The sequence below is a fragment of the Octopus bimaculoides genome, chromosome 4 (assembly GCF_001194135.2).
Source record: "Octopus bimaculoides isolate UCB-OBI-ISO-001 chromosome 4, ASM119413v2, whole genome shotgun sequence".
In the NCBI taxonomy this organism is placed as follows: Eukaryota; Metazoa; Mollusca; class Cephalopoda; order Octopoda; family Octopodidae; genus Octopus; species Octopus bimaculoides.
In genome coordinates, this window is record NC_068984.1 from 39854827 (window position 1) to 39868136 (window position 13310).

General features: G+C 36.3%; 1 protein-coding gene across 2 annotated transcripts in view; it reads right to left on the reverse strand.

Moving 5' to 3' along the window:
- Positions 1 to 1192: 1192 nt before the first annotated feature.
- Positions 1193 to 13310, reverse strand: part of LOC106880462 (vacuolar protein sorting-associated protein 4) — a 31558-nt gene continuing 19440 nt past the window's right edge. For both annotated transcript variants that reach the window (XM_014930390.2, XM_014930389.2), the window contains exons 6-12: positions 12236 to 12273; positions 11304 to 11422; positions 9306 to 9536; positions 8065 to 8196; positions 4963 to 5050; positions 4734 to 4874; positions 1193 to 2312 (exon numbers count right to left, since the gene is read on the reverse strand). In XM_014930390.2, coding sequence (XP_014785876.1) covers positions 2211 to 2312; positions 4734 to 4874; positions 4963 to 5050; positions 8065 to 8196; positions 9306 to 9536; positions 11304 to 11422; positions 12236 to 12273 — 851 coding nt within the window. In that variant the 3' untranslated portion in view covers positions 1193 to 2210. The remainder of the gene's footprint in view (positions 2313 to 4733; positions 4875 to 4962; positions 5051 to 8064; positions 8197 to 9305; positions 9537 to 11303; positions 11423 to 12235; positions 12274 to 13310) is intronic.

Consider the following 13310-nt stretch of genomic DNA (forward strand, 5'->3'; position numbering starts at 1 on the left):
ATACAGCATTAGAAATTTGGTCACAAAAATGTTGAATAGGTAAGATTTAACTGAACTGTGAGCTTATCAAAATTCAGAAGAGAAGTTGTATATCAGGAATCTAAATACTTGAATCTAAATACATTTTTTTTCTGTAACAAAGCTAATAAATTGTGACAAAAAATAATATATACATTTTGATGCTATACTGAACATTCCTTCATTATGAAGCAATAATCCAGCAAGTTAAGGTACTACAATACTGACCAGGTGGTCATCAGTTCAAACCTTACTATCATAGTGATACTCTTGTGCTCTTGAGTAACACACTATTCTGCTTCCTCAGTTCGTTTGGGTTGTTACAGGCTTCAAATCCACTTTATGTTTCAGTAGATAACAGGAGAGACAGTATCATCATCATCATTTAACTTTCTATGCTTGCATGGTTCAGGTAGAATTTGTTGAGGTAGATTTTCTACAGCTGGATGCTCTTCCTGTCACCAACTGTCATGCTTCCAGGCAAGGTAATATTTCCCAACAGCCAGACATGTTTTTCATGGAAGACTAGAAACAAACATCAGCTATGCTCATTTACAACCATCACATCATGCCAAGACAAGGTTGGACACACACACACACGTGTAACAGGTTTCTTCCAGCTTTCATCTACCAAATCCACTCACAAAGATTTGGTCAGCCTATGGATATAGTAAAAGACACATGTCCAAGGTGTCATACAGTGGGATTGAAAGCAAGACTACTTGGTTAGGAAACAAGCATCTTAACTATACAGCCATGCCCTTTTCGTATACCCATACAATTGCTCTCACATATGGAAATGACAAAATTTGCTAGAACAAAAATCCAAGGCATATTAGCATGGGAAAATGGACATAAAGCAAGTGATCATCAAAAAAAGAAAAAACATGTCAATAGAAGTGTAACTATAAAAATTTAAAGAACTATGTAAATAATTTTATGCAATAATTTGATCAAATTTAGAAGTCTAATTTATACTAAAATAAAGTCACTACTTTAGTGCAAGCTAATCTAATTAATTAACAAAACAAACTGTCAAAGACAAAATATTAAGTAAAAACCACAATAATTTTTATACAATACAGTAATGTTTTAAAAAATTAAAACAATGTTTTTTATAACACTGATTAAAGATTAAATTAAAAATTTTCTGATATATAAATGCATACACAAGTAACTGATGAGTACAATTTTATTACTCCATAAATTTATTTTGAAAAACTTGTTTGCTTATATTTAAATTTACATTACATTTATCTTTGCTTATATAGCTTTAAATTTAATAAAGCATCACAAGCAAAATGGTGTCCTAAGGATGATGTGGAATTAAGTTCACATTTAAAGACGTTCCATTTTAATTTTCCTTACAGAGAAGAGAGTGGGGTCCAGAGAAATAACTTAAAGGTGATCTAGCCAGGATGACCCTGCAGTTTACATGGACATATGAAACTGTAGAATAAAAAGTAAATAGTAAATAGAATTTAGTTGTTTTGTAGATTAATCAGAAATATTCCCTAAAGAAGTGTAATTTGTTACATTTTCCACTGAGGTATCAGAAGATTGAAATGTCAAGGAGAAAAAGAATGAGTCAAAAGAAAAAAACTTTCATGAAAGACCAGACAAGGAAGTTGCAAAGCATTCCAGGTTAACTGCTTCTCTCTTTTAAAATAACAAAACCACTTCTATTTTTGTCTCTACACAATCTCTGTACTAATGGTACGATAATTAGTACAAGATTGTGGTGAAAATTTTAAGGATCAAGCATTTATATGTTGATAGTTTGGAGATAAAGTCAACAATATGAGAGCATAATTTAAAATTTTGTTGTAAGATCCGTGGTTAGTTGTTGCTGAAAGGTTTCTCTGTATAAATAAAAACAGGAAGTTAAGTTGATAATAATGGTTTTATTTTTTAGTTTTGGGAAAGGGCCTTTTTAATGCAAGTATGATGAGAAAAATATTATAATCCATTTTCTTTTTTTTCATTTTTTTTTTTCTTTGCCAACATCCACAGCAACAGATAAATTTGAACATCTGCAGAAGAGTTATCCACAGCAGTAGATACATTTGACAATTATACGCTGCAGAGTTAGCAACCTTCCTAGTAGATGATACAAGCACAGTTTCACTAGTCATCAGAGAGTTATGTAATTTGCAGCAAAATTCATTGGGATATGTAAAGCTCATTGAAGCTTATCCTTCTTGACCAAAATCTAATGTGAATTTTTCTAATTTCTCCAAGTCTTTTTCATTCACGTTTGGTTTAATGGTTGAAAGCGACATCAACATATCACTCTGGAAAAAAAATTAATTAGATAACAGTAAAAAATTTTTAAAGTAATTAAGGTTGATTTAAATTGTTTTACAGTAAAAGAAAAAGAACTCAGTCTTAGCCACATGGTATTAATGCTGCCAGCATCATTCTAACCCCTTCCTAAACTCTTTGAATAATTACATGGCACAGGTTAAACAATTACAATGTACACATTCTTGTTGATGAAGCAAAAAACATACATGAAACAAACACTTCCGCACACACACAAGACTTCTTGCAAACGATTACCAAAGCATACAAGAAATCCAACATTTCTACATACAACATAAACACTGAAGTTTAGACAACATCGCTTCAAACATCACACGCTACAATAGATGCAAACACATATCTACACACCCCAACCTGTAACTACCAAAACCCCACCAACCACTCACTGCTTCAAAAAGGCTGTAGTCTACAGAACCACTCTCACACAACCTGATGGCATCACAAGGACACTACACAGTTATGACAGCCAATGACTTTAAGGGACAGTATACACAGCATATACATTCCTTCAGGTGCAGATATAGGGAAAATTCCACCTCCCTGTCCCATTTCATCTGACAACTCCGCAACCATCAGAATGACTTTCCCAATCATTGGCAGGTCTCTACCTTACTCCCCTGGAACTCACAATTGCCAACTCTGTCTCTGCAAGAGACTGCATGTTTTCCACCAACCTGCATATCCATCAACAGGAAAAATGTTGTCACTAGAGGTTCATCCTGTTAATAAACTTCAAGCCAATGGTAGCTGACAATCCATATATACCACCTTAGGCTGGCTGCACCACATGTAAGGGTAAGGTACTTAATCCTACCACCCATATTGACTACAGCCTCATGCATTATGATCATCAATTTTATCTAATACCATCAAATCTGGTTGCTCCCATGTAAAGATACTGCCACTGAGCTACTAACTCACAACACCCCACCCTACTATGTGTAATATCAAATGCTATGAACTGATGTCATTGAGTACATCACAGCTTGCAGCCATAGTGGCGACAGCTCCCTGCCAACATCTTATATGAACATGTAGGCCTAAAAAAAAAACCACTTATGTCACTTCTGCAGCATTAACGCATGACCCAAAACAGTTGCTCCAAAGATATAGTAGTCAGAGTGAGGACAGGTTGGAAAAAGTTCAAGGAGCTTCTACCACTCATAATAACAAAGGCCTTTACTCTTATTGTATGATGGTAAATTGTATGAAACTTGTGTTAGAATTGCAATGCTGCACAGTAGAGAGACATGGGCCTTGAATGTAGAGGACTTGAGAAAACTGTAGAGAAATCAAACAAGCATTCACTACATCCACTCCTCAACCCTATTCAATCTCTACAGTTGTCACCTACTCTTCCCTACTTATTATCCACTTAACACTCGTTTGCATCTCCTACCATAAAGCCACCTTCTCTGGATTTGTTGTGTAGTAAAATGCATGCCGATCTCACTAGAGGCTCACAAAAAGCACTTAGTACACTTTGTAAAATGTTCAGCATTAGGAAGGTCATCCAGCCATAGAAACAATGCCAAAATAGACAATGGAACATCATGTAGTCCTTGAGCCCATCAGATCCAGTTAAACTGCCCAATCCATGCCAGTATGGAACATGGGAATTAAATGATGATGATGATACAGATAAAAGGAAACAATATTCATGGTGAGAAGAAAATACCTTTGACCATGGGTTTGCTCAATCAGGCCTGACCTGGAGCTAAAAAACAGCAATCCTAATCACTGTCCCAATTCTAAATTTTCACAAGAAACATAAGAATTTCTAAATAAGATTATCATTAGTCTACTTTACTACAGATGCACTGCTGGCTACTTCTTCACCTGAATGTTAGTTCATAATGCATTCCATTTACAGATCATTATCATTATTTAACATGTGTCTTCCATGCTGGCATGGACTGGACGGTTCAAGAGAATCCAACAACTCAAGGACTATATCAAGCTCCAACATCTGTTTTCCCATGATTCTACAGCTGGATGTCCTTCCTAATGCCAACCACTTTACAGAATGTACCACGTTCTTTTTTTTGTGGTGCTGGCACCAATGAGGTTATCAAGTAACTCACAAAACATTAAAAAAATATCTTGAGCCTGGGAGACTGAGTTGCAGATCACATTATCCACTGTATTTATACATCTAATCCAATGATGGCCTGGTCATCATCCCACTTTCTATGAAGTCTACACCTTAAATTCTTAATCTACATTTAATATATCCTACTGAGGTCATTTCTCAATTTCTGTTGCAAGACTTTCATTTTTTTACACTTTACTTGCAATATTAAAAATGTAATTTAACTGATGAATTACAATTGGCATTTTCACCAAATCAGCTAAAATTGTTAAACTTAGAGAAAAGTGTTTAACTTTACCATATTGACAAGAGGTTCATAAAGCTTGTCACTTGGTACTTGCATCCAGTTCATTTCAATAGCTCCTGGTGCTCCGGGGGAACATGGAGACAGATAATCATTTATCATAACAGAAGAGTCACTTCTGCTTGGGGCTTTCACCTGGGAAAAACAAAAATGATGTCATTTAAAATTTCTCACTCTTTAGACATTATGTAACTTCAGCTTTAAAAACAGTTAAACATCTTACCTGTCTAAAATGTGTAGCTGTTTGTACCTTCCTGACAGGTTGCATCAGAGCATCTCTGACCACAACACTAATATCAGCACCGGAATATCTGAAAAAAAAAAGTAATAAAAAGTTTTAATTGCCATTAATTATAATTACAAAAATAAAAGTAAATTGTAATTTCACAAATTTTCTAACATAATCAGGGAATAAAATATTGTAGCATAGAGGCCTGATTTGAGGATAAATATTAAACAACTACTGACCTCATCATCATCATTTAACGTCCACTTTCCATGCTGGCATGGGTTGGACGGTTTGACTGAGGACTGGTGAGCCAGAGGCTGCACCAGGCTCAATCTGATCTGGCAAAGTTTCTACAGCTGGATGCCCTTCCTTATGCCAACCATTCCGAGAGTGTAGTGTGTAATTTTACGAGCTACCGGCATGAGAGCCAGTCAGGCGGTTCTGGCAACAACCACGCTCAAAAGGCGTTTTTTATGTGCTACCTGCACTGTAGCCAGTCCAGCGGCACTGGCAACAACCACGCTTGAATGCTGTTTTTCACATGCCATTGGCACGTGCTGGTAAGGTGGTGCTGGCAACGATCACAGTCAAATGGTGCTTTTCACATGCCACCAGCACAGGAGCCAATCCATGGCCCTGGCAACAATCACGCTCAGATGTGCTTTTAACGTTCCAGTGGCACAAGTGCCAGTCAGGCGGTACTGTCATAGGCCACATCAGCGATTTTGATTTTGATTTCACTTGCCTCAATAGGTCTTCACAAGCAAAGTTTATTGTCCAATGAGGGGTAGTCATAAGTGGGCTGGTTACACCCATTGGCATAGGCCATGGGCTATGGTCTCACTTGGCTTGTCGGGTCTTCTCAAGCACAATATATCTCCAAAGGTCTCAGTCACTAGTCATTGCCGCATTAAGGCCTAATGTTCGAAGGTTGTGCTTCACCACTCATCCTAGGTTTTCCTGAGTCTACCTCTTCCACAGGTTTCCTCAACTGCTAGGATGTGACACTTTTTCACACAGCTGTCCTCATACATTCGCAACACATGACCATACCAGCACAGTAGTCTATCTTGCACACCACATCTGATGCTTCTTAAATCCAACTTTTCTCTCAGAGCACTTACAATCTGTCGTGTATGCACACTGACATTACACATCCAGCGAAGCATACTGGCTTGATTCTTCGCAAGCTTACACATGTCCTCAGCAGTCACAGCCCATGTTTCACTGCCATGTAGCAAGGCTGTTCATACACATGCATCATACAGGCTACCTTTTACTCTGAGCAAGAGGCCTTTTGTCACCAGCAGAGGTAGGAGCTCTCTGAACTCTGCCCAGGCTATTCTTATTCTAGCAGCTACACTTTCAAAGCATCCACCCCAGCTACTGACTTGGTCATCTAGGTAACAGAAGCTATCAACTACTTCTAGTTCTTCTCCCTGGAATGTGACAGAAGCTGTTCTCTGCATATTTTCAGTGTTTATAGCACCTGAGCATTTGCCACATACAAAAACTATCTTCCCAATTAGCCTCCCTTTGATATTGCTGTACTACTTATGTGTCCATAGCTTACACTGGGTACATCTTATGGAGTTTCTACCTGTGCCTTTTCTACAGATCGAGTAGGGCTATCTACCTGAAGGGATTTGTGATTTGTGTGCCTTCCTACATACTAAGACTTTGGCTTTTGCTAGATTGACTCTAAGGCCCTTCGATTCTAGACCTTGCTTCCATACCTGAAACTTTTCCTCTAGTTCTGATAGTGACTCAGCAATTAGAGCAAGGTCATCAGCATAGAGGAGCTCCGAGGGGCATCCTGTCTTGAATTCCTCTGTTATTGCCTGGAGAACTATGATGAATAAGAGGGGGCTGAGGACTGATCTTTGGTGGACCCCTACCCCTAGTGACCACATATAGGTTTCCTCAATGGCTCATAAAAAGATAACGACAGTGATGGTGGCACTGATGATCATAATGATGATCATCATCATTTAACATCTGTTTACCATGAGCTGGATGGTTTGACAGGAGAGGCTCCAGTTGTCTGTTCTGGTATGGTTTCTATGGCTGAATGCCCTTTCTAATGCCAACCCTTTTACAGAGTGTAGTGGGTGCTTTTTTATGTGACACCAACACAGTATGGGTGATTTTCACGTGGCACTGGTACAGGTGCCTTTTACATGGAACCAGCAAATGGTGATGACAGCAATTTGAAATCTTGGTGTCCCAAAATACCACAAGCTATTCTATCCTTTGGAGATATCACTGTCGACAAGTTGGTTGTCCTGGGATGTGGAACAAGTTGATATTTCTTATGACTCTTTGATAGTGTGCTCAAATAATGACTAGTGGAAGTGACAAAGAAATTAATAGATTATTTGGTAGAGACAGGAAGTTGATAAGAAGGTAATCAAAGTGACTGAGAGATGTTGGTGGAGAGGTGAGTAAAGTAAAAAGTATGAGAAAAAGAGATCAAGAATGAGGTATTGTGAGGGCAAGCAATCTGCTTGGCTGTCCTCTCACCAATCACCTCTGCTCCAAGTCCTCATCCACCCATTCACCACACCCTAAACCCATATCTCTTGTTCACTGTAACTATCTCGTCATCAACTTCCTATCCCAACCATTTCCTTTTTCACTTGCAATCAGCTATTACTTAAGCACACTCTACCAAATGATTATACTCCATGTCAAACTTGCAACCAAATTAATTTGCACCCAATAAACTCTCATGGATTTACAATTACCACTATTGCCAACACAGTTCCTTAATAGTTTTTCCAGATTACACATTCTACTGTTATCTGTTCTCAGCATTACTAAACATGTTTCCAAAATAATCGATAAGTCAATAGCTGCCAACATCTCTACATTTTCAGTTCCTTTCATAGTAATTCAATAAAATTCTAAAGTCCATTAGGATGTCTTCTTTTACAAAAAGAATCCATAGACTTCAAAGAAAGATTGAACTTCAAGTTGAAAAAATAGGGCTAGTTAGAAAGTTGTAACTCTAACTACTGAAAATATTAAATATTTCTATAAAAACTAGTGCCACACATTTTTCTAAATCAAAACAATCCTAAATATATCAATTACCCTTCAGCAACACGACCAAGTTCTCGGAGGTCACTTTCAGTTAAATCATTCGGTGTGTTTTCAAGATGAAGACGAAAGACTTCTCCTCGTCCAGCAGCATCAGGTAGTGGTATATAAATTCGTTTTTCAAACCTGAAAATAGAAATGTTTTGATTTTAAAAAATCAAATACAAACATACATACAAACAGATTCCATTTATAAGGTATTCAATAACTGACTGTTATTCCTTCACTTAGGATTTGGGTCCAGAATTACAGTGAAACAAAATAATATCTCCAATTATATGCATAACAACCAGTGTTTACAATACAATATCTACATAAAGCTAGGTGAACTCTACTTATATACAACTGAGACAGTAAAATCCATGGAAACTAGAAATGGCCTGCATCAACAAATACTAAGTACAAAACAAAAAATTCACAAAGGACAACCAATCTACATTATTTTACTATGAGGAGAATAGAAGCAGCCTAACATTTCCAGCTGAACCCACTATTGCAGAGAGAGATGAAACATTTATTAACAATCTCCAATCAATTTATTTGAAACTATTAAAGACATTCAATTTCTCCTTCTCCAAGGAGAAAAGAACTCAAGCTGGTCCACATGTAAAGTACCCATGCTGGTACTGCATAAAAAGCACCCAGCACACTCTGTAAAGTAGTTGACATTAGGAAGGACATCCAGCTGTAGAAACTAGGTCAAATCAGGCAGGAACCTGATACTGCTCTCCAGCTTACTAGCTCTGGTCAAACTGTGAAACCCATGCCAGCATGAAAAATGGACATCAAATGATGATGATGAAGAAAGAGTTCCGCTCAAAATGTTAGACCTGTCTTCTTCCTCAAGGTAAAATAAAGTTATGTGATTTTATGAACATTTATTAGTTATATAGATTATGTATATAATAGTACTTAAATACAGCTAGATGGACTGAGTCAATGCCAAGAAAGTAATGCTGTACTGATGCCATAGTATAAACAACTCTTTACAAGTACACTAACTCATTACTCAGCGCTGCCTGTCTATTTTTTCCAATTGACTTAGAAAGACTTGTATCTAAAACAAATAGCAACTCACCATCTAATAATTAAAAAAATGAAAAGCAAACACATTATTGTTGATCAAACAACTAATAAGGAAGCTAACAAAAGAAAAACTGAACTGACTACTAAAAACTTAAAATGGTAATTTATTTAATACGAAAATTTTCACTTTGGAGAAAATGTAATTTTACCTCCTTCTGATGGCGGAATCCAAAGTCCAGGGGATATTGGTAGCAGCCAACACTAAAACTCCATCATTATTTGTACCAACACCCTGCATCTGTGTAAGAAATTCTGTCTTGATTCTACGGGCTGATTCTGATTCAGTATCTGTTCTTGATCCACACAATGCATCCACTTCATCAATAAAAATAATACTTGGCTTCTGGTCTCGCGCTAAATCAAAAAGTGTTCGCACTAATCTGAAACAAAATACAAATTTCCATTAAACAAAGGAAGAAAGCTTGAATTATTAAAAAGAGGTAAAAGAAAATGCAGGATTACTCGGTAACAAATAAAAATAAGACAGTAAGAAAAAAATAAACCCTCAAAGCATCATAAATGCAATGTAAGGGTCATCAAACATAGATTGGCTTAACATCATTATTTAGCACCCATTTTCCATGTTGACATGGGTTAGAAGGTTTGACTGGGACTGGTAAGCTGGAGGGCTGTACCAGGTTCCAGTCTGATTTGGCTTGGTTTCTATAGCTGGATACCCTTCCTAACACCAACTATTCCAAGAGTGTATGGGAAGCTTTTGACATGTCATCATCATGGATGCCTTTTATGTGTCACCATCACAGGTGCCTTTTACAAGTCACTGTTACAAGTGCCTTTTACACGTCACCAGTACTGTCCATGACTACATTTTGTGTCAATCAACAGCAATAATATTTACCAGTATAATCCTGTTATTTACATGAATAATCAATACTATCCAAAATTATGCTGTTTTACCAAATTTTCTGTTAGCCTCATGCACTGCAACTAACGGATTTTGTTCAAAACGGGGGCACCAGTTTTCATTTATGTTTTATGTAGTGTTTTTGGTACCGAAAGACTTTCTAATTTCGTATACTTATTTATTTTGTGTTATAGAACAGAAAAAAATTTTTGTATTCGAATTTATTTCATGTAAAAAATTGTCTTATTTCGATAATTTCTACTAATCACTGACGTCTATTCAGTTGAAAACAGTTAGCGCTGTAACGGTGTATATCGTATTAATCCCCGTTAGTTCTGACATTTCCGATTAACTAGACTGTTAACCCTAACCCTAACTCTAGAATCCGAACTCTAAAATTGTTACACACATAGATACGCACAGCGTAATTTATTATATAAACAATATATGCGTATAAATTACGATTAAACCGGATGAAATATGTCACAGGGAATAACATTTTTATGACCGGCCAGCAGTAACTCTATTCAGCTGAATAGACGTCAGTGATTGGTTGAAATTACAGAAATACGACAACTTTAACATGAAATAACTTGCGATGTACGTTTTTTTGTTAAGAAGACTAAGAGAAAAAGATGTTTTATATGACACATTCTACCAGTGTCCCAAGTTTCAAAGTGTTTCGTTAAGAAAATACTGGTGCCCCCGTTTTGAACAAGATCCCAACTAACTTTTAAAGCTGAGCATTTAGTTGGTTTAATTGAAAAAAGATCTCATCTCATTTCTTTTTGAATGGAATGGTCTGGAAGAAAGGATGCATCCATGACCTTTGCAAGCACTCTAAGTGAACAAACACTAGTAAGGACATTGCCATGCATCTACATTTCTATTATAACAAAACATAAGCAGCTTTATTGTATCTCTGGTCCCTTTCAATATGATTAGGGACATAGATGGTACCACTCATTTGTACTGTAAAATGAAAACAATATTCCTTTAATATTAGAATGGGAAGAAATGAATCCAAAGACAATCTTCAGTGACATGTCATTGATAATAATTAAATAATTAAATAATAATACCTTTCCTTAGCTGATTACATTTATATTTTCTTCTATTCCATTTCTTGGACAAAGCACACAATTTGTATTCAGTTTAACATCTCTCTCATTTAACTTTATCATCTAGTATTCCTACATCAATACACACGCACACACACAAACAACATTATGTAATATATTTAAGATAAAGACATCAATGAAGTAACAGAAATTTAACATACTTTTCACTTTCTCCAAGCCACTTGGACACAAGATCAGATGAGCGGACTGAGAAAAATGTTGAATTGTTTGCTTCTGTAGCAACGGCTTTCGCGAGATAGGATTTACCAGTACCTGGAGGCTGTAGGAAAATGAATAAAATAGAAAATAATCGAGTTGGAATAATCTACAGAATTCCAACTAAAATATTACATTAAATAAACAGTAATTTAACAAAGAGGGGAACTAATTAGCAGAGGTTTGTTATGTAAATCAACCAATCTAAGTGTTTAGTTCATTTACTATGAAAAGAATTTCTAAAATTGCTAATATAAAGGTTGGAATCAGTTGAGAAAATGACTTATTTGAGAATTTAAAGAACAACTATACATTTAAATATATATCATTAAATTAACTATTTCTACAAAGAAGTAAAAACAGCTATATTTACAAAAGGTACAAATATATAAGTTTGAATAAACAGTTAACATTGTACTTAAATCAAACATCTTAAGTCATGTGTAGTATTAACTTTAAAAAAATGCACTGTTTGGAATCTAAATTAACATAAAATTCTGATGGAAGTGTTTAATTTGGATAATAAATGGAACAGTCTCAGGTGGGTCAGAAAATAAGAATGATAAAACTAGTATTCTCTTAATCTTTATATTCTTCATTTTATTTAATTATTTCAACAGTCACTTATATTAGAAATTCAACACTACTCTACCTTCAGTATTTTCAAAAAACAAAAAAGTATCCATAATTTATGAAAAGGATCCAAAATTTAAGACCTTGTGGTCTAGCATAAAACATAGCAAATGACTGAAACAGTTTATCTCTAAATCCTTATATAGTTTAATATGCATCATATTACACATTACTAAAACGGTATAATAGAAAATACAAACACAACAAAGAAAAACATTGAATAAGAAAAAAATGAAATCAATACCCCAAATAATAGTATTCCTCTCCAAGGTTTTCTTTTACCTGCATTACAAAACAAATGAGAAATGTAACCAATATTATAAAGGATCAATTAATGTTGTCTTTTTCTCTTTTAATCACCTAACAGTAAATATCAGCGGTGCTAGTAACAGGATACAAACTGTTGACATAATAACCAACTCATGTAGCTACAACTTTCAATAACTGTAAACTATTAACATTCACTTTTCCTTCATAACAATTTATAACAAAACACACATCACTGTCATCGCTATCATTTAGCATCCATCTTCCATGCTAGCATGCATGGGTAAGATGGTTTAACTGGGGCTCATAAGCTGGAGAGCTGCATCAGGCTCCAGTCTGTTTTGGCTTGCTTTCTACAGCTGGATGCCCTTCCTAATGCCAAAACACATTTATATATATATTTGTTCATTTTTACATCTACTTTACTATGCTAGAATGGGTTAATCAAATATATTACTGGGACATTGTCTTACAACAGGATGCCTTCCTTGTTGCTAACCCATAACTGTTTTTCATGTAAGGGATTTCTTATTTTGTAGATCTTTGGTGGCACAAAGCCAGTGGATGGTTTGTTAACAAAGGAAATGATGTCATCACTTGTTGCGCAGTGGTTTTTCAGAGAAATGCAAATGTAAACAAACGCAGGCACACATGAGCATGCTCATGCAATCATCATCATCATCATCATCATCATCGTTTAACGTCTGCTTTCCATGCTAGCATGGGTTAGACGATTTGGCTGAGGACTGGTGAAACTGGATGGCAACACCAGCCTCCAATCTGATTTGGCAGAGTTTCTACAGCTGGATGCCCTTCCTAATGCCAACCACTCAGAGAGTGTAGTGGGTGCTTTTACGTGTCACCCGCACGAAGGCCAGTCAGGCGGTACTGGCAACGGCCACGCTCAAAATGGTGTATTTTATGTGCCACTCACACAAGAGCTAGTCCAGGGGCACTGGCAGCGATCTCGCTCGAAAATCCTACGAAGGCCAGTCAGGCGGTACTGGCAACGGCCACGCTCAAAATGGTGCATTTTATGTGCCACCCGCACA